We start from the raw sequence: 27,771 nt of genomic DNA on the forward strand, positions 1-27,771 counted from the left end.
TACCTCTTCTACAAATGTCGATACACAAATCGTCTTTGGAACCTGGTAAGAGATTGGCTCCAACTAGAAAACATTAACACTGATGACTGGTATCAAGAGGCCTCCGTCAAGGATTGGTGGACACGAATGGCGGACAAATCAGTTCCGAATAGAAAGGCCATGACGTCCCTCACAATGCTCATAGGTTGGACCATTTGGAATGAGAGGAATGCTCGGGTTTTTCGCAACAAGAGTGCTCCGCCTACGACCCTACTGAACTACATCAAGGATGATGCTCGACTTAGGGTGACTGCAGGTGCAAAGAAATTGAGAATCATAATGTCGGAAGAGTGATCCTCCTTTTTGGTGTATGGTCGCTTTGGCAGTTGTATAAAACATTCTATACCCCTCTCTTAATTAATATATGAGGCAAATCTTTTGTCGTAGTTTTCAAAAAAAAAAAGTACTACCCTGTAATAAATAATAAGTAAATAAATAAATAAATAAATAGGGCGTACCGACGATGACCAGTGGAAATCTATCTAGTGAAATGAGGATTTGGTATGGTCGGAGGAAAGAAGGACATACATGGTCGGTCCATCTAGGATATTTGACCACGAGATGATCCTTGTGACACGGCTCTTCAATGCAAGCCAAACATCACTTGGACAACATGGTTTGAGTACACTATTAATCTTGATAATTTTTCTATATTGTTTCATGTCCATATGATATGAGACCCTCAAGTTTTGCAATGAGCTCTGGGACCCCCAAATTTTGTAGTGAGCGCCCTGACATTTTAGCTTTGTTTACAAACAAGGACAGAATTTTGACAAGTCTTGGCTATAAATTTTGGCAGCATAACGCGTCGGAAGAAACTCGTACTAGAATCACACATTTTGTACTGTATTTCATATGGAAGGTAAAAACAACAAAATGCGGATCGCCCGTTCCTCAAGAAAACGATCTGTACCGTCTGCTTGGATCCAACGAACAGTACGCTCTCAAGGAAGCACAAAACGCCCGTACGCACCCTCTCTCGTGTACAGTACGGAAGCCAGATACAGTCTCCTGCAGCGCGTGGGGACCAAGGAACCATGGCCACATCAAGTTCGTGGCTGTCGATAAGCAACCAACTCATAGAGCAGAAATCATAAGCGGAACCTTTGCACTGCGAGCTGAGTGAACGGACGCCGGCAATAACATATGGTCCGGTGAAATTTCTGGCAGTAAATATATGAAGAACGGCAAGCTCCCGTGAAATTTCTGGCAGTAAATATATGAAGAAAGTTCCTACTGCCAGATGAGTACCAAATGGTAAGTTGATCTGATACACGCACAAACGAACGCGCCATCCTTCATTTTACAAACAAAAGACGCAGGCACAAAAAAACGAGTACCAACTACTGCCAACATTACTACAAAACTCACTCGAGGCAAACTGCTAAGACTAAATTAACGCTCGTCGTCACTCACTGTCCCTGCTGCCGGCAATTTGGCTTCACCTTTCAACCCAACCCAACCCAATGCATGAGACCTCCTCCTCCATCACTTTCTTCGTTGCCTAAGTCTTCTCTGCTTGCTCAAACATCGAAACTGGCAAATGGATTACCAAACAGAAGCAGAGTTAGTAACAGATCGTCAATTATGGATGCAATGTTTACACATAAAAAATGGAGAAACAAGAAATCAAAGGGGATTGTAGTCTTACATTACTTATACTTTTATAAGGGATGTCCTTGATCTTCTCCCAGTTTGGATGTCCCACTGTTTCACACGACTTTACAAACTTTTTATTGCCATTAGTGAGTACAAACTCCTCAAGAGACTGGGGCAGTGATGGGAGCGACCGGATATTATAGCATCCATGCATAAGCAGTTCCTTGAGCGATGTGAGGTGCTCCATATGGCCTGGTAAGGCGTCCCATTTGCAGTAATAAAGGTTGAGCACACGAAGATGTGGGAATGCCTCAGCAAGTCCAGAAGCATGTGTCGGTTGGCTGCAACACGAGAGACAAAGTTCTTGCAGGTCCTTTGGACCACCAGTCTGCTTACCCACCATCCAATCTGGGTACCTCCAGCCTACAAAGTGCCAGAGCTCCAGTTTTTTAAGCCCCGCGGAAGGGCACAGGCCCTCAAGTACATCTGCTTTAACTTTTCGACATCCTAGTGTAAGTTCAGTGAGCTTTTTGGCCGCTAGATTGGCTTGAAGAGCTTGCCCCTTGCTTTTAACATTTTCAAGGCCACCGATGCCTAGTTTGCCGCGAAGCTTGTTTAGGTCCCTCAGCTGTTTCAACTCATAACCTTGTTCATTACTCACATTGAAGATCACCGGTAACGTTTGGAGTGAGCTCAGCATGCCTAAGTAAGGAACCTTCACATATTTATTGCAGAATAAGTGTCTCAAGTTGACAAGTTCGGCAAAGGTAAATTCCAAAATATAACCATCACCGAAATCTAGGAGCTAGATATGCTGAAGTTTATTTAGGCCCTGTTTGGTTACAAATAAGTCACCAACTTATAAGTTAAAAAGTGCAAAAAGTGACTTATTTTGCCAAAAGGGCCTAACTTATAAGTCACCCCAACTTATAAGTCATAAGTTGCTATACCCCAACTTAAAACTTATAAGTCACCTACTTTTTGATGGGTCCCACCACTTTTTCCCACCCGTGCCCACTGCCCCATCCCACCCGTGCCCACCGCCCCATCCGCTCCCCACCGCGCAGCGCGCCTCGCCGCCGCTCCCCCCGCGCAGCGCGCCTCGCCGGCTGCTGCCCTCCCCACCGCGCACCGCTGCTGCCCTCGCCGCCGTTGAGCTCCATCGCGAGCTCGCTCGGCTCGCCCAGGCCAGAAGCGCGAGCTCCGCCTCGCCCAACGCCCGGATCGGCTCGCCTCCTCCGCTCGCCGCCCGGTCTCCACCATGGCCGGCAGGAGCTTCGCCCCGCCCCGCCCCGGCCCCGCCGGCCGCCGCGCCGCGCCCTGCCCTGCCCCGCCGCGCCGCGCCGCGCCCTGCCCCGCCGGCCGCGCCGCGCCCTGCCCCGCCGGCCGTCGCGCCCCGCCCCGCCCCTGCCCCGCCGGCCGTCGCGCCCCGCCCCTGCCCCGCCCCGCCAGCCGGCCGCCGCGCCGCGCCCTGCCCCGCCGGCCGTGTCGCCCCGCCCCTGCCCCGCCGGCCGTCGCGCCCCGCCGCGCCCCTGCCCCGCCGGCCGTCGCGCCCGCCCCGCCGGCTGCAGCACCTCGCCCCGCCCGCCGGCTGCAGCGCCCCGCCGCGCCCCGCCCCGTCCCGCCGGCTGCAGCACCGCCTGTGCTCGTCCAAGAAGGACGCCGTCGTCTGGCTCGACGCCTGCATGCTCCGCTACTCCGGCGAGCCGTTCTTCGGCGAGGTCGACGACGACCACAGCGCCGTCGTGCCGGGCGGCGTCCAGAGCGCAGGTCCAGTGACGAGGTCGCCGGTGTGGTCAGATGACTTATAAGTCAGGTGACAACCAAACAAGGGTGACTTATAAGTCACTGGTTTTAAGTCACCTGACTTATAAGTCACCTGACTTATTGGAACCAAACAGGGTCTTTGTGTTCTTGGTAAACTAATACCGCAATGTACCCATGTCCTGAAAGAAAGATATCGTAGGTACTTTAACTGACCAACAGACTCTGGGACCGACAACTTTTTGTGTCGCACGATTGCTTGCTGAAAAGCAAAGGCCAACACCCGCAGTTTCGATAGTTTCTTGCATATACTGTTGATGACTTTTTCCTCAACTTGTGCATCTTCTCCAACAACATTAATGATTAGGGTGCGTAAATTTCCGAATCCAACAATCTCCTTGGTAATCAATTCTGCATCATAATTCTGAACAAACAGATGGCGGACATCTCGAGGAATATCTCCTTTCCAACTTTCTCCTCTCTGGCTGCTTTCATTCTCAGTTCGAGGGAAATCTCCTTTCCAACTTTCTCCTCTCTGGCTGCTTTCATTCTCAATTCTGAAGAAATCAGTTCCAGTGACCATGTCTGCTAAATCATGCAGCCGGTCATGAATTATAAAGAACTCACCATCGAACAAAAAATGTTCTGCTGGTTGCAAAAATGAGTATGAAACTAACTCTTGAATGTAGCCCTCGGCTACATCTTCCATGTCCTCTGTTGCACAACTGGTCTTTACAAACCCTTGCGCTATCCATAGGTGAATTAGGTCTCCTTTTTTCATTTCGAATCTCCTGGGGAAAATATTGCAGTATTCGAAACAACGCTTGATGTTCGGACTAAGTTGCTGATAGCTCCACCAAAGAGCGTCCATGGTGTTATTCAACTTGTCAAGCTCTGCAGTATGTTTCCAAAAGCTGATGTCTGGATGTGCTCCAAGCTGTCCTGCCACTATTACTGCTGCAATAGGTGATCCATGTAGCTTTCTCGCGATCACCCTCCCAACTCGCTTAAATTCTTCATCATCGACGCTTGTACCACCGAGTGCATAATGCATGAACATCGAAAAGTACGGATCCTCATCCATATCAGGCATTTGCATAGGTTCATCGGCACATAGAACTCCAGCTGCAACTTTTGTTCGAGCTGTCACAAGGATTTTGCTTCCTTTCAACCCAACATTGAGCGGAGAGATTAGTTCCTCCAGCTGCAGGTCGTTCTTGGTCTCCACCCATAGATCATCCAATATCAAGAGGAAACGTTTGCCACCCAATGATTCCTTCAACTTCTCTTCCAGCTCCTCACGATCTGAAATATTGGAGTGCCGATCTTTGGTAATATCCTTCAACATTTCATGAAATATATCACCTACGCTAAAAGTCTGGATAGATGAATGCACATGATGGTGTCAAAAAGTTTCTCCATGCATTCATCTTCTAGGTAATCTCGAATATACCGTGCAAAGGTAGTCTTCCCAGACCCTGAAACATCATGTATGCCAATCACAGAGTAACATGGACTATTACTCGAGCTTGGTGCATCAACATGTGGTATCTCGCAGATCTTTTCCATGATAGTATCACGCAATGCCTCTCGACCAAATACCTTGCGGGTGCTAGCAGCTCTAATTCTGCTCCTGTTCTTGTTGGTAATATCCTCCGGTGCGATCTTGCTTGCTACACCCAAGAGTGGTGACTTCTTCATTTCACTGACGGTGCTTTCTACATTCTCTATTCTTTTCTTCAAGTTCCTTCTTGAGATAGCAGTAAGGAGAAAATCTAATGCAGTGGCATTCTTCTGCAGGAAGCAAAATGTCAAATGAATATTGCTAGTCATATATCGATTGTATATAGTAGACGTACGTGACATAATGAAGAACAAATTAGATATCACTGGTGAAACAAAATCAGCCATGCAGAAGAAATAGAAAAATCATTGGTAGAACAAAGCTGCCCATGATCCTCGCAAAAGTAAGCTGCTGGCTACTAATTATACCGTAGGTTCAGTGTGAGACTGTGAGTTGTGAGAATAATGGCTCCCAAGAGAACATGCTTCATGGAGTAACATAAATTTTAAACACATGCATGCTAACAGGAAAAGGAAAGAATACTCTTAAAGCATGTACATGGAGGGCATATGAGATGAGGAGTGGGTGAGTATACCTTGTTGTTTGTGATGCCAACCATCGCATAGGGCCAGTCCCGAAGAAAGTAGGCCGCCCCAATCAACGCATGAACTAACCAGCATAATATGAATCTACAAATGTTATTGAAGACATCGAAGGAGCTGCACGAGGGTGCTATCATCGGAAGTGATGTTGAATCTGAGGGTGTATCTTCTGAAACTAGTTCCTCATCGGAGGCTAAATCTGCGAGTGGAGCTTCTGTAACTATTTCTTCATCTGAGGCGGATTCTGAGGGTGTATCTTCCGAAACTATTTCCCCGTCTGAGGATGATTCTAAGGGTGTATCTTTTGAAACTGATTCCTCGTCTGATGCTAAATCTGAGAGTGTAGCTTCCAGAACTATTTCGTCTTCTGAGGCTAATTCTGAGAGTGTATCTTCTGAAACTGCTTTCTCCTCCGAGGCTAAATCTGCGAGTGGAGCTTCTGTAACTATTTCTTCATCTGAGGCGGATTCTGAGGGTGTATGTTCTGAAACTATTTCCGCGTCTGTGGATGATTTTGAGGGTGTATCTTTTGAAATTGATTCCTCGTATGACGCTAAATCTGAGAGTGTAGCTTCTGGAACTATTTCGTATCGTGAGGCTAATTGTGAGAGTGTAGCTTCTGAAACTGCTTTCTGGTTTGAGGCTGAATCTGTGGGTGTCGCCGCCTGAAATGAGGCTGGTTCTAAGGGTATAGCTACTGGAACTGCTTCCTCGTCCGAGGCCACAATATCCACAACATGGCTGTACGAGGAGGTCACAGCACTGGCATTTGAGGCCGCTTGATCTTCATTCACCTGTAACTGTAAGGGCTCCTTGAATAAATTATGCGCCCACTGCAGTAGCCGGGCTGATCTACTCCGGACTGAGAGTGCCGTCACCTGAACTGCTTGTTCGTCGGTGGCCACTTGATCTTCATTCATCGGAACGGGCTCGTTCAACCAATTCCGCGCCAACTGCAATAGCCGAGCCGATCCGCTCCGGACGATCCACAAGCAGGTAACGATGCATGTGGCGACAGCGCCGTAGAGGCCAACAAGCAGCTTGTTGGCCAGCTTGGCCCGCTCACGCATCTGAATTTCCCTTCTCCAGAGGATCAACCCGTCGATAACGTTGTGCGTATGAGTTGCATCGGCTCCAGATAGCGTTTGTAACCGCCTTTGTAGCTCCGTTTGGACATGGTCCAGCTTGTCGAGGTATGGATCGCTGGGAAAGATCCATTCTCTCATGGCGATGCATACCATCGCGGCGACTATGATGCATGCCTTCACAGCGCCGTAGCCTACGACGATGCAGGCCTTCACGGCGCCGTAAAGGCGCTGCCAAAACCTGTTGCGGTACAACTCGATCTCCTGGTGATCATCGAAGATGTCTTCCACATCCTCCCGAGCGTGCCTCAGCTTGGCCGCCATCTTGTCCAGCGTGGCCACATCAGATATCCTTTTCTCATTTCCTCTGTCCAGCATCCTCTTTTTGTCTACCTCTTGCATCCTCTCCTGCAGCTCCGGGAGGATGTGGATCTCCAGCTGCTCGAGCTTCTCCGATGCGTCAAACCAGAGATAGGAGACGATACTAGGCAGGAAAAAGGTTATGATGGGCGAGATCAACCAGCCCACCACGAGTATGGACCAGCCAACCGCGGGAACATCCCAGGCACTGGCCATGGAACGCTGCTTCTGATCTAGGCGACCAGGGACGGAGAGAACGAGTAGTAGTGCTGGGAAAGGGGGGATGCTGCTAGCTGGGAAGAAGAAGAAGAAGAAGAAGAAGAAGAAGAGCTAGTGATTTTTCCAAGCTAGGAAGGCAGAGAGATCCGCGCTAGCTTAGCTACGTCCCTGCCTCCTACACCGCACACACCTTAGCTGTCTCAACCACACACACCGCTGATTATTCTTCTGACTCAACCACACAACACGTTAGCTGTCTCAACCACACACACCGCTGATTATTCTTCAAACCAGCGGTGGCAGGCATAGCCACACGTTAAAACGCGCCAAAATGCATGTTGGGCCTTTCCGATCCAAGACAAGTCTCGCCTCCGCCGCGTTATTCTACCTCAGCCTTTTCTCAGCTCACACTACTTATACCAAACCCTGAACACTACTGCTGCTTCCTCCGTTCTTAAATATAAGTCTTTGTAAAGAATTAACTACGATACTACATACGGACATACTTTAGAGTATAGATTCACTCATTTTATTTCGTATGTAGTCCGCAGTGAGGTCTAGGTACTCCCACCCCCTACCCTCGCGTCGTCCCGCTTGGGCGACTCGGGGAGGGGGGGGGGGGCAACCCTTGGCCGCCACCGGGCGCACCTTTCCCCATCCTCCTCGCCGCCTGAGGCAGCTGCCGGACTAGCCCAGGGCGCTGCCAAGGATGGTGGCGGCGGGGCCCTCGGCTACCCTGCCCTGCCGTGGGGAGTCCTGGACCAGATCAACGGCTCCTCTGGTGAGGCTACGTCGGATCTGCGGCCTCCGGCGGTGCGGACGGCGGTTCCGGGGTCCGTGGTCACATGGGTGGCGGGATCTTGGTGGAGGAGGTGGGCGGCTGGTTGCTGCTTCGGCGGCTGGCGACACAAGATCCGTGGCGTTCCCCTTCCCTGATTGGCGTGTGGGACCTTCTGGCCGGGTGGTGCCTCTTGTGGTCGCCGCTACCTGGACAGGGGGTGGCTTATTGGGTTGGGGCGGTCCTGGCGAAATCCATGGCCGGCCGAGCCGATGGCGATGCCTGCGGGCGTCGTTCCCCTTCCTGGAGGCGACGGTATATATGGACTGGCCCCACCACTTCCCCTTCCTCTAGATCTCCGGGGCGAAAGTCCTAACTCTGTTGGGCGGCAACGGTGCTCCCAGTGCCGTTCCCTTCTTGAAAGCGTCGTCTTTGGAGCCTTGTGGTTGGTGGGCGCTTCCGGTTGGTTTGTGGCACCGGCGGTGTGGCCCTCTTCGTCCTGGCATGATGCTCTTCCTCTTCCAGTGCTGGATGTGTGCAGCGGCCTTGTTATGTGCAAGGAGAGCCTCCGATTACTCGTGGGGATGCACTGACCTTCTCTATGTGGCCATCTCCAGCGGCGTCTACACCACCTGGCGACGATGTCGCGCCTTCGATCCAGGCGAGGAGGTTGTGGCCTCCTTCGAAGGTGGGTGCTGGATGCGATGTGTCGGGGTCCGTAGGTGCATTGCAATGGCATGCCCCGCTTATGCCGGTCCCTCTCTCCCTTGTGCGTGCGCGATCTTGCTCCTGGTGCTACATTCTCGGTCGAGGACCTCGGCATCTTCGGCTTCACCCTTCATTGCTTATCTTCAGTTGTCGTAGTGTGTGCGGCTTAGTTTCATGTTATCCGTCGTTTTTGTATCTTTCACCGTGTATTTTCTTCTTTTTTGCCCGAGGGCGTGTGCTTGTAATCCTGACCGGTTGATGGCTTTGTTAGTTCAAAGTCGGGCTAGGCTCGAGCCTCGTCTCGGGCTCGGTTGATGCATTTTCTCTAAAAATATAGTCCCAGTAAAATATCTAAAAAGATTTATATTTAGGAAAGGAGGGAGTAGAATGCATGTATTAACTATTTTTTCTTTTCTTGGGATACTATGTAACTAGCAGGTTTCCTTCACCTTAAACTTGTTTCCACCTTGATAAAATTGACAGACAATATAGAATTTCGACCATCATTTTTCATGGAAATATGCATGCATAAACCATGAATTAAAGTATCTTCATAAAACCCGTGAAAAATAAAATAATAGTGTTAAACTGCATACTTTTGTCAAAAAAAATACAGCTCGTAGGCAATGCCATGCCCAAAAATCAGTCATTGATCTGTTGCATAACGGAACACCCATGATCACCTCGGCATCAACTGCAATAAAGGACTGTGCTATCTTCTCCCTATTCCAAGCTGCCAAAGGTGAGTCCAGGGCCGGCCCTGGCGTATGGCCAGAGGGGCAACGCCAAGGGGCCCGGCCTTTGGGGGGCATCTGATTAGCATGCACTAGCAAAAGAGCCCGTGCGTTGCAACGGAAACAAACCATATGACACGTCCTAACATAATAATCATGACTTAAGATCTTTATTTAAACTCACATTTACATTGTCTTTTTTTTTGTGAATACATCTATGCTCTCTCTCTAACTCTCTCTCTCCCTAAAGTGAACATCAACTTTTCTGTTTTCATGTAATGTTTTGCCGATTATTGATATTTTTTGTCTAGAATCTTATTTTGACAAGGTGTTCATTTGCAACACGGATCGACTTTAGTACGGAAAAATGAATTATGCCCTACTGATTAAAATTACAGCATAAATAAAATTTTAAATATGTTAAATAAATAAAATAACACCATATTTAGACTCTACGCATCACTATTGATGAAAATTACATTATAAACAGAATTTAAAAAAGTGAAATAAATAAACTAACATTATATTCAGATTCTACGTATGTTTCTAATAAAATTTCATATATAATAATTTAAAATTTGAGTTACCGTTTAAAAGATATGATTTTTTAAAAGTATTTGTCACTTTTAATTAAACTGGAGACTAATTAATATAAAACTGAAGGACGTTTCTATCAAAATTGCAAAAAACGATTCGTTCTCACACTTATGTACGTACTTCGGGTTGATTTCAAGAAAACACAAGGGTTTTACTGTAAAACTGCAAAAAACGATTCACTCTCCCACTTATGTATGTACTGTGGGTTGATTTCGGCAAAACACGAGGGGTCACTGTAAAACAGCCATGACGTACGGCAGAAGCATTATGTGCTTTATTATTAGGAAAAGATAAGTGCCATAGCACACAATAAACAATACTTTAGATACGAAGAATAGAAAAGGTCAAACGAAGAAACGGGATAGGCTGGCCCAATTGTTGATTGCTACTTTGCTAGTGCTAGGAAACGGAAGCTTCGCATTCCACACGCTTCAATCGTAAAGTCGTTTGGTTGCTCTCGCTGCTTGCAACGTGCTGCACTGACGCAGTTCACTATCTGGCCGAGGCGTCGAGCGGCCGGCGGCCACTCAGTCACTCATGTCCGGTCGTCCGTGAGATCACGACCATGAGTTCATCATCCAGTATGTATTCTTTCGTCCCTAATTTCAGTGTACTGAGTATAAATCTTTATTTGGACTTTGGCTCAAAACAGACTGCCAACCATTGACAGATTGAGAGCACATGGAAGTGACCACACCGTGATGTGCTTTCTCTGCCGCCAGCTCCCTGAAACTGCCCTTCACCTCTTCAGCGCATGTTCTTTCTTCATGGGGGTTCGGAACAGATTACACCTAGCACGCCCTTTGTGCTACCCAACATTGCCAGCAAACCCTCAGTCAATCTCACAATGGTGGCGCAACTGCTCCCAGAACTCTAGAGAACTAGCTGTTGCTGCTGCTGCTTACTTTGCTCGGCACATCTGGAACGAGAGGAACCGACGGATCTTCAACACTAAATCTATCGCGGCGGATGGTGTGACCTCTCTGATCAAAGCTGACCTTGATTTTGTAAGACTAGCGTTGTAGAACTTTACTATGTACAGGCAGCGTCCACTGGATGACTGCTCACTCTTTTGTATATTCCTAATCTTTAATGAAAAGACAGAGCACCTGACGTTCAATTCAAAAAAAAAGTATATTAAGGTTTTCATATTCAAATTTCTAATTCTATGTATTCCCTGAATTTTTAATTTCCATTTCTTGTTCTAGGTATTCCCTTTTCTCGACAAATTCTACAAAGTCCTAATTCTATGAAGTAGATATCTTGGACAATATTGATCTTCATATTAATGACTTTGCAACTTTGCATCAAGAAACATCCGAAAAAACCTCTTTATGAAGCACAGGCGCATTATTGTTGTCGATAGAGTTATTTGAATTTGGATCTTATTTGAGTTAATCATGTTAGTTTCATTTGCGATCTTTTTAGTCTTTCTATCACAAAATGTCATTGTCGACAATCATTGTTAGACATCTCAAACTAAAGATTTATGGTTGAAAGCTTACTCACAGGATTGTGCAAATGAATTTACGTAGCATGCACTATATAGTCTGAGTGATTAGGGGCCCATGTCGTCAAGTTCGCCCTAGGGCCTTCCGAAACATAGGGCCCGTCCTGGGTGAGTCTATGAGTTCAGAGACAAGCGTAGGAGGGTCATTTGCAATAGAGACAGTCGGTCTGAGAATATCATCTCGGGGTAACCAATTGTCAGTCCAGGTATTCGTTGATGCACCATCTCCTATCCTTTTGACAAGACCTTGAGAAAGAACGCCCCTGCCCTCAATGAGCGAGCGCCAAATTTGTGTGGGTGCCGATCCCAGTTGAGCTTTTAGGAAGGTTGTGTTTCGGAAATAGACAGCCTTTAATATGTGGGTGCTCAGGGTAGATGGATCCTGTAAAATACGCCAATCCTGCAATGCTAAGAGAGCCAAGTTAAATAATTCAATGTCTCTCAAACCCAAACCTCCTATGCTCTTTGGCTTTGTCATCTCGTTCCAAGAAACTCAGCTGGTCTTCCTCTCGCCTCTTTTGCGCCCCACCAGAATTGGGGGATAAGAGAATTGATATGCTCACAAAGCCCCCTCGGAAGTTTAAAGCATGCCACAGAATAAACTGTTACAGCCTGAGCAATGGATATAATAAGAACTTCCTTCCCACGGTCGATAGGATCTTCTCCATCTATCCTCGAACTTTATGCAAAACACGTTTTTTTTAATATTTAAACGCAACGTTCCTTGTGCTCCCTACATCACATGACATACTCAAATATTAGCCTCATAGGGTTTCATTCATGACAGCCAACCGAGCTTTAATGTCATCCATCATTTGCTGGGAGCTTTTCTTTCTAAAAATTATGGAAGAGTTCTCCCCATTAATGCTCTAACCAGAAGCTTGGCAATAGACTTCAAGAGAGTTTGATACTTACATAGCACCCTCACTTGTCATTTTGAAAACAGCAGGCTGTCATCTGCTACAAGTAAATGGTTCACTGGGGTACCGACGAAGCTACCTCGGTGCCACTAAAGATTGATGACTGACTTCGATAATTTAGGAGGAAAGACAGGCCCTCTGCCAAAAGAAACAAATAAGGCGATATGGGGTCCCCTTGGCGGATCCCATGAGTAGGTTTAGGGCTCCTTTGATACAAAGGAATTTCATTGGATTTTTGGAGGATTTGGATCCTTAGGATTTTTTTCCTACGATGGCCGTTTGATTCGTAGGATTGAAATCCTTTGGAATTTTTTCATAGGATTCATTTGTACTACATTTTGGAGGAAAATTTTCATCCACTCAAACCTCTTTGTAGAATTTCTTTGTTTTTCCTGTGCTATCAAACACACTTCCAAATTTCGTAGTGTATAAAAGGACATGCCACTCTATTCCTACGTTTTTCCTATTCCTGCATTTTGAGAATCCTACGAATCAAAGAGGTCCTTAAACTCCACTAATTTCTCATCGTTAAAAAGAATGGAAAAATAAACATAAGAGATCATACACGTTACTATATTTATCCATCCCTGATTGAAGCCTCTCTTGGTCATGATGGCTTTGAGACAACCCCGTTCAACTCGATCATATGCCTTCGTCAATCGAGCTTTCACTAGTACATTTCGGATTTTAACCACGCTTCACTTTTGTCATGGAAAATCAAAATTCGTCATGCATTACGGCCCGTTGACGGAAAAGTGGCCTCACGGGCTCCGTCATGGATTCAAAAATAACGATGGTTTGCACCTAATCGTTGTGCATTATCGCTTATGCGTGACACCCATAAATTTGTCATGTATTATGGAATATGCATGGCAGGAAATATTTATCACCCAATATACATACATTTGTCAAAGCTGCTGACATGTCGGTCAATGATGCTGAGGTGGTTGTTTACGTGGCCGTTGACGTGGCTGTTTACACATGGCTGCTCACGTGAGTTTTGACGTGGATGTTGACGTGGTTGTTCATGTGGATGTTGACGTGGCTGCTATCATGTGGGTCAAGTCTAGGCAGACCTGGCTGTTGTCATGTGGGTCAAGTCTGTGCAGACGTGGCATGAGGTGACGCGGGTCCACAATATGCTGCCGTGTGGGACCCATATGACACTGACATGTGGGTCCCATGGCTGGTGACACCGTCACAGTTTTTGTCACAAATGCTCTCACGAGAATTTTCGGATAAATTTGCAAACAAATATAAGCGAAATCAAAATTTCAAATGCTTTTTTAAATACAAATGATCCTCACATGTTTGATAAAAAACAGCTGTTCTAACACACTTATACTGAACAAAAGTAGAAAGAAAATAAGCAGCGACTCTAGTTGCCCTGGGACTATGAAGATTGTGAATTCTTTAATGTAGAGAAGGGTTTTAGCAATGCAACTCTCAATATCATTGATTGGGTGCAAGGGCACGTATATATAGACTAGAATGTGGGCCTCAACCTCAACTATACAAATGCTAGGAGGTGGACCAGGATATATAGATATACATGCAAAATACATATTCAACCCCCCCCCCTAGTTGAAACATCGTCGGAGACGCAGAGACTGGACCTGAACTCCTCAAAGACGGAAGTAGGCAATCCCTTGATCATCACATCGGCAAACTGCTGCGACATCGGAACATGGAGAACTCGAATGCGTCCAAGAGCCACCTGTTCTCAAAAGAAGTGAATGTCGAGCTCAATATGCTTCATACGACGATGATGCACCGGGTTGGCGGAGAGGTAGACAACACTGACATTTGTCGCAGTATACAAGCGTGGCCTTGTGAACATCACAAAGGAGCTCCTGAAGGAGCTGGCGAAGCCACGAGCACTCGGCAACTGTGTTAGCCACTGCCCGATACTCAGCCTTGGCGCTCGAGTGAGAGACCGTGGGCTGTCACTTGGAAGACCAAGAGATCAGCTAAGGCCCAAGGTAGACACATGCTGCACGATCCCTCCACTCCCCCACACTACACGCGCATTTAACGCGCACGACACTCCAATGGGCGGAAAACGGCACAATGAATCCGGGCGCGTGGGCCGAGGCGTGCCAGGCCGGGCCTGGGAAGCTGTCCCGTCGCGCGGGTAGTGGCGGGTCCCACGCACGCTCTGGGCCGCCACGTGGCCTGACCAATCGGCGAAGGAGCCGAGGCGTCGGGGCCGGTTGTGGCCCGTCCGGCTGCGACGTCGGCCGGCTGCCGCGATGACCGGCTGCTCGGCGGCCCCACATCACCCCAGCCGTGCGGAGGCACAAGGCCGCCTGCGCGGCGCGGCCGGACAGTTTGAGAAGACCCTTCAGGTTGGGAGGGTGAAACCGCTGGCCCCCTCGCCTGAAAACCTCCGGACCCCAACGGTTTCGGGGGCTACTGACGGGGATATTACCTTGGGTATATTAAGAGCGGAGATTATAATTCTCCAAGACAATTAGGGGGCCGCTTGGCCCCCCAGGCCGGCTAGCGATAGCCAGCCCAACGACGTGGCCGGCTGGAGGTGGTCGGCCCGTACCTACATCCGGCTAGGTGGTAGCCGGCCCCATGGGCCACACGTACGGCCGGCTGGCGGTGGCCGACCCCTTCATCCCTCGTCCTTCCAACGGTCGGACGCGAAACGGCCGGCCGGCTGGCCGGTCGCCAGCCAAGCAGACTGCCCCGTCCCATCGGGCCGTATAGGCAAGAGTGCCACCTAACGCAGACTACGGTGTAGCGGGATGATGGCGCTGTCATCATGGCACAGGAGGCCTAGACGACGCCGACGCCGCCCTGTAGCCGTCATCATCACCCCGTGCGCACGCCCTGGATGGTCAGCGCATCGTCCATCGGTGGCACGAGTCGGCGGGCCCCATGACGAGACCTGGCAGCCGGCGGGCCCCCCAGGCCGACCAGAGACTGCCAGCCAGGTCCCACCGGTGATCTTATCCGTAACAATGTATCGTGCGGGCTACACTATAAAGCCCCCCTCCAGCCCCCCGAGAGAGGGGTTGGTTCCCTTCGCATTAACACACACGCATATCATTCCCACAGAACACACCAGAGAGGTAGCGAGACTGCAGGCGAGAGCCCATCTCCCTCCTCAGATACAGCTCCAGGAGCACCATTGTACTGTGATCTCATATAGTCACACAGGGAGGAATAGCGGTATTACCTCACTGGAGGGCCCCGAACCTGGGTACACCGGTGTCATGTGTCTAGCGCCTAAACCCATTCCCGGACGCCGCCGCCCGTCGGCCCTAAACCATAAGTTAAGCCACCCCATGGCATTTGTCCCGGAAATACCACGACAACACCCGTGGTGCTGCCCTCCTCTCTATCTCTCTCTCTCGTAGTTTCTCTCCTGATTCTGTCGCGACACCTCTTGGCGAGGCCCTTCTAGGACAACTCCACCTCCACCGCCACCATATCGTCGTGTCGCCGGGGACTCAAGCTACTTCTTCACCATCGCTCATTGGATCGAGGTGGTGAAGGCGTCATCAAGTTATATGTGTGTTGAACGCGGAGGTGTCGCCCGTTCGGTACTTGATCGGGATGTTCTTGATTGGATCGTGGGACGGATCGTGATTGGACCGTGAAGACGTTCGACTACACCAACCGCGTTTCTTAACTCTTCTGCTTAGCGATCTACAAGACTACGTAGAAGCACTCTCCCTCTCGTAGTTGTTCATCTCCATAGATTGATTTTGGTGAGCGTAAGAAAATATTTGTTTCCCATGCAACGTTCCCCAACACCATCGACCCAAGGCGGAGTCTTCAGGGAGAAAACGATGCCAGAACGCCGTTGTCGCCCCATCGAGGAGATTTTGGGCTTTCACCCGGGTCACGGGGGTAGAAGGTGAGGGAAAGGATCACGGCGTCGCCTTGAGGAAGGGCAGCATTGTCGACATCGTGACCGCCGACGCCGGCCAGGAGTTTCCTCCGATCCTGCACCACCACCACCCCCCCCCCAATCGCCCCACCCAGCAGCACACAGCGGGGCGAGGTGCACCTGGAGTAGAGGAGGAGGCCGTCTTCAGCTCGATGCATAGGGCTAGCAGGGCGACCCCAACCTCGAGCCCCACGGTCGCCGCCACCTTGTTGCTCGAGCAGCCAAGGAGGACGCCCCGCAGCATCCGCACCGACCACCCGCTGCCTCAGATCCGTGCCCACCATGTGTGGCATGCATGCCTGCCCCCACACGCTTACGAAGAGGGGAGGAGCCCCAGGCAGCACGCAAGCCACCGCACCCGCCAGATCCGTCGCCACTCCACCTCATACCCGCCGCACGCCACGCCGGCCGGGCCTCCGCCGTATCTTGTTGCCCCTGCGCCGCCAGACCGAACAAAGGGAAGAGAGGGCCCCGCCCCGCCAACGTCATGCGGGCTTAGCCCGACGATGATTGCCGGTGTCGGGAGAGAGGAGGACTTGAGAGGAGAGGGTGGGTCGGCGGCTAGGGTGAGCCCCTGGGTCACCGCGGGTGGGGGGGGGGGGTCTATATATACATCGTCAAATTGCCTTTTTAATCAATTTATATCGCAAGTGAAGTAGACTTCAATTATTACCCCATTGTATCGCCTTATGTTTTCTCTGCATGTGAAAATTAACATGCATTATGTTTATGTAACCTGAGCAAAAAAAATTAAAGGCCATAGCAACGCATGGGCATCTTACACTTGATATTGGTGCTCACATTTTATTGATTAATAATTTTAGGTCTTTTGTGATGTGCGTTCAGTGGTAGGAGACGTTTTCATCGACGACGTTTGTGGCGACTTTGTTAATATGAAGAAGATGTGCCGGCTTAGTAATTCGAATGCATTCATAAAAAATACTCCATGTTTATAAAGATAGGATATATGTGTGTGCGTTTATAGGGATGAATTTATGTGCATATCTATAAACGTATGCGTCTGTCTGTTTAAAAAAAAACACGGTTGAGCCTGGCCCGGTAGAACTTCCACCGGCTAAGATAAACCTAACCCCGAGATGGAAACGTAGCGTATCTACCCTCCTACGCTAGCTGTACGTTCTTCTCGGATCCGTTGATATATCAGAGCGCCTCACCAAATCAGCAGTTAACTAAGATTATATTCCCTTAATTCGCGTGAGCTAGCTAGCAAGCACATGCATGATAACCAGCAAGCGCCAACCAAATCACATGCACCTCTCATGTCGCCCAGTGGACTGTCACATGCATGAGACTGATTCGACCCGACATCTCCACTGATTAAGAAAACAAGAAACGAGCTAGGGACAGAGGTCGCAATCAGAACCAGGACCGGGGGTTCCGCCGCACGTTAGCCCGCCACTGCCATCGAGGCCATCATCGGGCGCCTATAAAATTCGCCAAGGCACCATGTGTTGAGCCCATCCGGCCATCGATCCGCGCTGACCCCTGTCGTCCGGTTTGTGTATTCCCCCACTAGCTAGCTAGCTAAGCTCCATCTGCATCCAGTCCAGCCATGGCGTCCGTGAAGCTCGCCGTCGTCCTCTTGGCGTGCGCCGCGCTCATGGCGACGGCGGCGGCGTACGCGCCGTACCGGCCGGAGCCCGAGCCCTGCAAGACGCAGGCCATGTACTTCAAGAACTGCCTCTTCCGCGGGCACGGCAAGATGTGCTGCTCCGGCGTGGTGGCGGACCCCTCGTGCTACTGCGAGGTGGAGCGGGAGGTGGAGATCCAGTGCACACCCGACCACCACTGCCATGGCGCCGCCAGGATGGTCAAGGTCGCCGAGATGGACCTCCCCTGCATGAAGGACCTCAAGTGCAAGCATGCGTGAGCGTGATGGCCTTGGCCGCCTGCGTCATCTCATCACCCGCCTTATATTAGCTGCTTCCTAGTACTACTACAAGAGTATCGCATGCATGTCTCGTTTGTGTGCCGATTTCCGAGTACGTAAGACCCGTTTCGTTTGTTCCGATCGACTTCCGACTGTGTGTGCTGGTTGTGTCGTCCTCATGTAAACTACTCCTATATGATGACGATGTTCCTGTTGATTCAAATCGTCGTCAGCATACATTTCTATCATATATACTAGATCTTGAATGAATTTGTTTTTCATCACCAGCACGCGCGTACGTGGAGGTAAAAGACGAGCAGGTGTAGTGTGTGTGGATGACTCCTGAAAAATCCTCTCAGCCTTGTTTGGCGCGTCACCGCGGTGAGCGAATTCCACAAACTGTAGCCAATGGATCAGTTGAGTTTTGGTATGATAAACGGTGGCGATTCACTTTGTGAGAAAAAATCAACGGCTAAAAAGTGTTCTATGTCAAGGTGGATGGCTGGTCTCAAACTTCAAATTTGCTGGACTATAGTACTAGTACACTAGTAGAGATAGGTTGCAGCATTTCATCAAATAAAGTATCTCATCTGATATATGTTGATTAAGCTAAATGATCCCTGCTCCGTTATGCTGCCGCTTTTGCAACCTAGCGACGAACTTCAAGTCTACCCGCTGCTTCCTCTTCGCCTCCCTGTAGTACTCCGCTAGGGATTTTTTTTCCCGGTGCACAGGATCGCTCGGAATCGTGTGTATAAACAATTTTGTCTTTGCACCTTTCTTTGTACTTTTTATTTTTATACTTTTCTTTATACTTCAAAATATTTCACATACACACACACGCACGCACGCGCGCGCACACTCACACACACACACACACACACACACATATATATATATAGAAAAAATACATCCTACCATCCAGGGGTAGTTATCCCACATGTTCAATATACTACCACGCGAAAGCATATATACTAATTTATCATTCCTATTATGTTCATATACTATATATAAGATTTTTCAAAGTGAGTTACATGAAAACATGACAAGTTGATCCATAGTTTTTATTTTATTTGTGAAATACGCATATATTTGTATGTAAAAAGGAGCATACACAAAATATGATACATACTACCAAACAAATAGTATATATACTACCTAAACATAATTATATACTACATACTACGCATACATACTCTCCGATTTGATAGATACTACATACAACATACAAAACACAAGTGGTGGTAACTACCACCGGTGGTAGATAAAATTTGTCTTATATATATATATACACACACACACACACTCTTCAAAAACACATCTGAAAATGTTGAATAAGTACCAAAAAATATTAAACGAGTATTTGAAAATATTGAGTAAGTAATTTGAAATTTTGAATAATACAAAAACTGTTGAGCAAGTATTTGACAAAATGTCAAATAAGTATTAAATATTGTAGAACGAGTATTCAAAAAAATTGAACAAGTATTTGAAATGTTAAATAAGTATTCAAAATGTTGAACAAGTATTTAACAATGTTGAGTAAATTTTAAAAAATGAGTATTTGAAAACAATTGAGAAAATATTTAAAAATGTTGAATAAGTACTAAAATGTTGAACAAGTATTTATAAAATATTAAAGAAGTGTTCAAACAATGTTGAACGTGTATACAAAAATGTTGACCATTTACTAAGAAAATGTTTTTCACACATGCAAAGATGTAGAGTGAAAACGCAAATAAACAAAAGAAAAAAAAACAAAGAAAAGTATAAAATGAAGAAGAAGAAAAAACCAAAAAATGGAGAGGAAAACAAAAGGCAAAAAAACAAATACGAAGAAAAAATGCAAGAAAGAATGAAAAAATGGAAAAGAAAAAATAAAAGAAACAAAACGAAAAAGATAAAAGCGTCTCGAAAAATCCTCAAGCAGGATGCACACAAATACTTCAACACAAAATCGACATTAGCGTAGTGGCTGGGAGCACTGCGCAACAACAAGGTTCTCCCATTTTCATTCTATATATTAATATTGCACGCGCATAGCAGACCATCCTAATACTGTAAGGGGCTGTTTGAAACTACTCCGTTCCTTACAATTCAGCTCCGTTCTATAAAAAAACAAGCCAAACAGGATAGCTTCACTTCATGTCGCTCCGTAAAAACTAGAATTTAAGGTATAACTTCATATTTTTTATGAAGCTCTTTAGGAGATGTTTAAAAAAATGTATAAGCTGAAGTTGAAAGGAAATTACCCATTAATGCCACCATTAAGTAGATATCCTTTCGTTTCTCCCCACTCATCCAATCAGATATATAATTTTTATTAAATTTCTCATTTTTCAAAGTGAAGCTAGACAAAGGCAAACACTCTCTCAAAAAGTTACAACTTCTGTATGAAACTGCTTCAAAATGAATTTGATGGAGCGAAACTGACTTTTATAAAGTAGAGTAGTCCCAAAGAGACCCTAACTCTCAACGCGACCGAAATACCCCCCCCCCCCCACACACACACGCACAAAGAAACAGAGAGCACACAGAGCGCACACCTGAGCGAGCATATGGGCCAGCCCAAAAGCACCTGCCAGTTTCCTATTTCGTTTATTTCTTTTGTTTATACTTTAAATATTTTTAATATATACGTTAAGAAACACTCTTATAGCGATGGAAAACTGATGAGGCGTCTGGGCTTTGATCAAATGGCAGTATCGGAAAGCGATGGAAGAAGTGGTGGTCTCTTGATGCTTTGGCAAGCTAACGTGGGAGTCACGTCAGTGGAGATTCATGCAAATTTCATCGACATTCGTATCAATGAGAATTCCCCGGATGGATGGCGATTCACGGGTCTATATGGGGAACCTAGTGGAGAAAGAAAACACCTCACCTGGGAATATCTAAGGCAGCTACATGCGATGATAAGCCTCCCCTGGCTTATAGCGGGTCATTTTAACGAAATTCTGCACAATTATGAGAAGGAAGGGGGTGCTTCACGACCGATCCGATGCTTGCGGGCCTTTAGTGATGCACTGTCTGATTGCGGTCTGGATGACCTAGGATATGTGGGTGACATCTTCACCTGGCATAGAGGAACTATCCGTGAACGTTTGGATCGAGCGGTGAGTAACGTGCGATGGGCTGATATGTTCCCAGACTATGGGGTTTCCAATGAGGAGTATGATAAGTCTAATCATCGCACTATCCTAATTAATACGGAACATAGCGCGATACTGCAGCAGAGGAAGAGACCGGGGGCTCGGAAGTTTGAGGCTCGGTGGCTAGCAGAGGAGAATGTGGAGAACATCATGCAGACGGCGTGGAATAAGAGGAAGGAGGAAGGGTTAGGCCCCTTGGCAGATGTAATTGCAGGGGTGCATGCTGATCTACATCACTGGGACAAGAATACGTTGAAGGGACCGAGGTCGAAGCTAAGACAGTTACAAACTGAGCTGAATGTTGTACTGTCTGGCTCGTTATCTGACGAGGCAATAGTCCAACAGCAGAAAATCCATATCGAGATTGAGGAAATGCTCGAGAAAGAGGAACTATACTGGATGCAATGAGGTAGAGCAGATTGGCTTGCAAAAGGGGATCAAAATACAGGTTTTTCCACCGAGCAGCTAATGGCAGGAAGAAGCGCAATTCGATCATGAAGATCAAAGGGCCTAATGGCGACTGGGTAGAGGAGCTCGATGATATACATGAGCACATCTCAACTTATTTCACCTCTCTGTTTACGGCTGGAGCACAAGGGGATGATGACAATCTCATTCAGAAAGTAAACCCTAGAGTCACACAGGAGATGAACACGGAGCTAAATAAACCCTACACTAGAGATGAGGTAAAAAAGCTCTGTACAACATTGGTGATTTCAAAGCCCCTGGCCCTGATGGACTTCATGCAGTCTTCTATAAGCGATTCTGGCACATCATAGGAGAGGATCTGGTGGATGAGGTATTGCAGGCTATACAAACCAAGAAAATCCCTAGGGGATGGAATAACACAACGATAGTTCTTATACCCAAGGTGGACAACCCTGAATTTGTTACACAATTCAGATCTATTAGCCTCTGCAATGTTCTATATAAGATCATATCCAAAGTGCTGGCAGGGAGACTGAAAATGGTACTTTCTGATATCATCTTGCCTAACCAGAGCGCATTTGTTCCAGGCCAGCTCATCACCGATAACTTCCTGGTAGCTTTCGAGTCCTATCATGCAATCAATAGGAAGACATCTGGGTATGGCACATGTGCGGTGAAACTAGACATGCATAAGGCGTATGATCGGGTGGAATGGAGATTTCTTGAGAAGATGATGATCAAGCTAGGTTTCAGAGCCGACTGGGTGGCCCTCATCATGGAATGCATCTCCTCAGTCCAGTATCAAGTACGTATTAACGATGAACTATCGGCACCTTTTGCCCCAACGAGGGGCCTTCGGCAAGGCGATCCATTATCACCCAACTTGTTCCTTATATGTGCGGAAGGTTTGTCTAGTATGATCGCTTTCGAAGAGACGGCTGGTAATATCACGGGGGTTAAAGTATGCCGAGATGCCCCAGCAGTATCCCACCTCCTCTTTGCAGACGATTCTCTAATCTTGATGCGTGCGGACCAAGCAAATGCAATATCCCTCCGGAAAGTTCTGACGAGTATTGCAGGGCCTCGGGACAGCTAGTTAGTGAGGCCAAATCAGCATTGTTCTTTAACCCATGCACGTCAGTCCAAGCAAGAGTGGAGATCTGCACCACTCTTAACATTATGGCCGAAGCTATCTCGGAGAAATATCTTGGACTGCCACCAATTGTAGGAGTGGATCGATCTGATTGTTTCCAGCATCTTGTTGAAAGAGTTCTGAGTAGGATCAGAGGATGGAAAGAGAAACTTCTCTCGGTGGGGGGAGAGAAACATTGCTTAAAGCAGCAATACAAGCTATCCCCTCTTATGCCATGTCTGTTTTCAAACTACCGAAGGAGATATGCAATGAGATCACATCGGCAATCTCAAAATACTCGTGGGGTGATGAAGAGCGGAAGAAACACATGCACTGGTTTGCATGGTGGAAAATGTGTGTGCCGAAAGAGAAGGGAGGCATGGGTTTTAGAGACATCCAATGTTTTAACCTAGCTCTCCTTGCAAAACAATCTTGGAGGCTCCTATGCTACCCAGATTCACTGTGTGCAAGGGTTCTCAAAGCAAAATATTATCCAGATGGTGATCTTCTTAATTGTACCCTAAAGAAGGGGAGCTCATACACATGGCAAAGTTTGTGGAGTGGGTTACAAACATTCAGACAAGGCATCATATGGTGTGTGGGAGATGGAGCTTCAATTAAAATCTGCGAGGATCCGTGGATACCTAGCAGCCCCAACAAAAAACCTATGACTCCACAGAGCAATATTGTGCTAACCAAAGTTTCTGAACTTATAGATGTGGATAGCAGATCATGGGATGAGGATCTCATCACGGATATTTTCTGGCCAATTGATGCACAACGCATTTTAAATATCCCCCTTGCGGTGGGGATGATGGATGACTTCCTTTCCTGGCACCCGGACAAGCGGGGTATGTTCTCTGTGAGATCGGCATATCACCAAGAATGGGATAACCAACATGGGTGAAAGTTGAGGAGGACGAATACAAATCATTCCTCAGGTAATAACCCTATTTGGAGAACCATTTGGAAGTTGAGGCTGCCCGCAAAGATCAAAATTCATGTATGGAAATCATTACTAGGAGCTATACCATGCTATGGGGTTTTGGCAAATCGACACATCATGACCAGCTCTCAATGCCCGCTCTGCTCAATGGATTGTGAAAGTATAAAGCATGCTTTTTTACAGTGCCCTAGAGTACAGGAAATCTGGAGGGTTTTAGGTCTTTTGAACCTGGTGAATCAAGTTTGTGATCTGGAGCAGGACGGGAGTGCGGTCCTATCTGAATTGATACTATCTAAGAGCACCATCAAATCAAATATTTCGGATGTTGACCGTGCTGAAATCATTGCGACGACGGTCTGGTATGTCTGGTGGGAAAGGAGGAGTTTAACTCATGGTGAGCATGTCGCCGAATCACCCAGATCGGCACATGCAATATCGGCACTTGTGAAGAACTTCTTCAGGGCAAGGAAGAGGCGCCCAGGTGCTGTTCGACATGGATAGCAACGGCCTCCTGATGGCATTTACAAGCTTAACGTGGATGCCGACTTCTCTGAAGACTCGGGGACGGGTAGCACCGGTGCGGTGTTACGATCAAACAAGGGAGTGTTCATCGTTGGTTCCTGCAGTGTTATATCTTTTGCCGAAGATGTCAGTTCAGCGGAAGCGAGAGCCTTGCGAGATGGACTTCTCTTGGCCAGCGAGGTGGGTGTGCAACAGATCATTGTGGAGTTTGATTGCCAGGATGTGATTGACACCATGTTACTCGACGGCAATTCACTCGGTCCAGCGGCGGCAGTATACGAAGAGTGCTCCTTCCTCGCCAAGAACTTTATTCTGATCCAATTTGCCTTCTGCCCAAGGAAAGCAAATATGGTAGCTCATACCCTAGCTAGGTTTGTTGAACCCACTAGAACTATAAAGTGGATGGAGGAGCCTCCAGGCTTCCTCATAGATACATTAGCTAATGATGTAAGTGTTTTTTCACATGAAATATAAAAGCCGTCAGGCTTTCCCCGCTCAAAAAAAATAAACACTCTTCAAAAAACAGCATGGGGAGGGGGGAGCCCAGATGGGCCAGCACAGCAAAGAGGGAGGCCGCGGCCTTTTTTCTTATTCGTTTCTTTGTTCTTGTTTTTTGTTTTATGTTTATGTGTTTTTTATACTTTCAACTATTCCACATATATATAAATAAACACCTTAAAAACACATCTGATAAATGTTGAAAAGTATTATAAACATATTGAATAAGTATTATAATTATTAAAAATATTTGATAATGTTGAACAAGTAATTTAATATTTTGAATAATACTAAAAAGTTGAACAAGTATTTGAAAATGTTGAATAAGGATTCAGAATACTTAACAATGTTGAGCAAGTATTAAAAATTAGTGAATAAGTATTTGAAACATGTTGAATAAGTATTAAAATGATGAACGTATTTATAAAGTATTGAATAAGTGTTCAACCACGTTGAATGTGTATACAAAAAATGTTCAAAATGTGCCATAATTGACAACAAACAAGGATGGAAAAGTCCAAAACAAACCTTAAACTTGTAGACGAAAGCTAAATCAAACCTTGAACTCCCAATCCCACAAATCAACACACCAAACTCTATGATCCCGGTCTATTTTAAACCCTAGACCTGTTTGTCATAATGGGAATACTACAATCCCGACCGGGCATAACCTGCTACTTTTACAGACGAGAAATTGAGCGGGCCCATTATACCCTAACAAGAATTCGTAAATTTTAAAGAATAAATGCGCATTTCTAAAATAATTTAGAAGTTAACAAATGTTGCTGTTCCTGTTTTCTAATTTTGGCACAAACTAAATTTTATTTTGTGTTTTTAAAATAGGTTTGTAATTTTGAAATTTTATTGTCATTTTTCAAAAACTCTATGTTATTTTAAAAAAATCACATTTGTCAAAAAAGTTCAGAATTCCAACAATTATTCACATGCTAGGAAAAAATATTTGGATAATAAAAAATTGTGTCAAATTTTCAAATAATGTTTTTCCAATTTCGTATAATAACTCTATGTTAATCATCTTTGTCAAAATTTCCATGGAGAAAATTAATAACTAATTCTGAGGTCCAAAATCAGTTACATAACCAACAAATACATCTCCTGCCTCTCAAATTAAATTCACAAAAGCACCAGCTTTGAACTACAAAGTAAATAGGAAAACCTACAAAAAAGAAGATTCTCAATAGAATAGGAAAGGTTGTATTATCAATGGCCCCACATACATGAGCTTCCATCACATAGAGAAGCTTCCATCAAAAGGCTTGAAACATGTAAAGTAATGTACAATGATGTTGTATCTGATGCATAAGCTTTGTGAGTGTCACTATAAAAAAAACCATATTTACATAATTCCTACCATATTTGCATTATAATTCTCTAACGTTGGATAGGGGTTCAGTGACAAATGCTCTTAGGTCGGTTAAAAAAAAGCACATAGAGTGATGCAATTTTGCTGGAAGAGCACGACGGGCCTTTGCCGCGTCGATGAGTAGGTTAGAGCATCTGCACCGAAAACTTACAAATCCGGCCCCACAAACGTTCGCGGTCGCGTCCGGACGCGTCCACGGACACTACCCGGTCACACCTCAAGTAATGCATTATACAACCGGACACCTCACATCTGATATCTCAAATTCATACAAATCATTCAACTATCACGCCGACGCATTGTACACATCGTTCAACTACTCCATCACTACTAAGATGTCATCAGACTACCAATATTTGGCATGTTTGGCTATGGTGGACATCGAAGTATCGATCGATGATTCATCAAGCCGGATCTTCTCGTCACTCGAGCTGTCCTCGTCGTCACTCACTTCCTCCACCTCGTTCGATGACGGTCCTGCCATTTCACGGATGCTTGATTCTACTCGCGGACGAGGACGCGCGTGTTCCTCAACTGTCGTTTCTTCAAAATTTGGGGGTGAATGGTTTCCTCCTCTGCGGCCGCCTCCGCCTCCGCCATTTCCTCCTCGAGATTTTTGATCGATTCTTGATTCTTGATCGATTAGTACCTCTGCCTAATTGATTAGTGCCTTCGCTCGGGCACTAATAGCCGCCCGCCGCATCAAGCGCCTCCACCTCCGCCGGTCGTTGGAACCAAGAGTGTGTGTTGAGAGGACACTATGGAGTCGCGGCGGACAGATCCTGCCGTCGGCCGGGCGTTGTCCTCGCGGGAGTGGCGGAGTGCAATTCGAACTGCCATTGCCTCCTCCAATTTGCAGGGGACGACCCCCCCCCCCCCCCCTTAGTTGATGTATTCAGACTGATGGGAGTCGGATCCGTTGTCCTCCATGCCAGAGAAGGACGGAGATCGCCGGAGGTGAGCTAGGATGACAGATGAGAGTGGAGGAAAGTGTGATTTGCTCCACGAACCAATGGGGACGAATATATATATGGGGTCGATGCGGGCCAGGCTGGCGTGTCCGGGAGCATCCGGGTTTTCTCATATTTAGGCTGGATATGAGGGATGTCGGTCAGCCCGGACGTTTGAGACCCGTTTGAGGGGTTCGGTTAAATCGCGTTTTTGTGATGGATTAGTGCCCGGACGGGTATTTAGTCGTTGAGGTGACATAGGCTGATCGATCAAGAATCTTAGAAAATTTGAGCCCGAACTTTGCAGGCTTGACCATGTCATGCCATCTGAACAAGGTTTTTTAATTTGAGCCCGACCTGTGTATTTTTAAGAATTGGCCCGAAGATGTCGGTTTATATATTGAGAGGCTCCCCAATTCTCATTGAGCACTTCACCTTCATTCCAGCACTTTCCCCTGAGAGAGAGCATCGTCCGCTTGCTCCC

The 27,771-nt window shown here is 46.8% G+C and overlaps 1 protein-coding gene and 1 pseudogene across 1 annotated transcript; one reads left to right on the forward strand and one right to left on the reverse strand.

The window, feature by feature from the left end:
* Window positions 1–1,242: 1,242 nt before the first annotated feature.
* On the reverse strand, window positions 1,243–7,361 carry LOC123406076 (annotated as a pseudogene).
* Window positions 7,362–17,830: 10,469 nt separating this feature from the next.
* LOC123403100 lies at window positions 17,831–18,500 on the forward strand. Its single transcript, XM_045097067.1, has one exon. It carries the CDS (start codon window positions 17,960–17,962, stop codon window positions 18,275–18,277), a length of 318 nt encoding a protein of 105 aa, XP_044953002.1. The 5' UTR covers window positions 17,831–17,959; the 3' UTR covers window positions 18,278–18,500.
* The last annotated feature ends 9,271 nt before the right edge of the window (window positions 18,501–27,771 follow it).

The sequence above is a fragment of the Hordeum vulgare genome, chromosome 6H (assembly GCF_904849725.1).
Source record: "Hordeum vulgare subsp. vulgare chromosome 6H, MorexV3_pseudomolecules_assembly, whole genome shotgun sequence".
NCBI lineage: Eukaryota > Viridiplantae > Streptophyta > Magnoliopsida > Poales > Poaceae > Hordeum > Hordeum vulgare.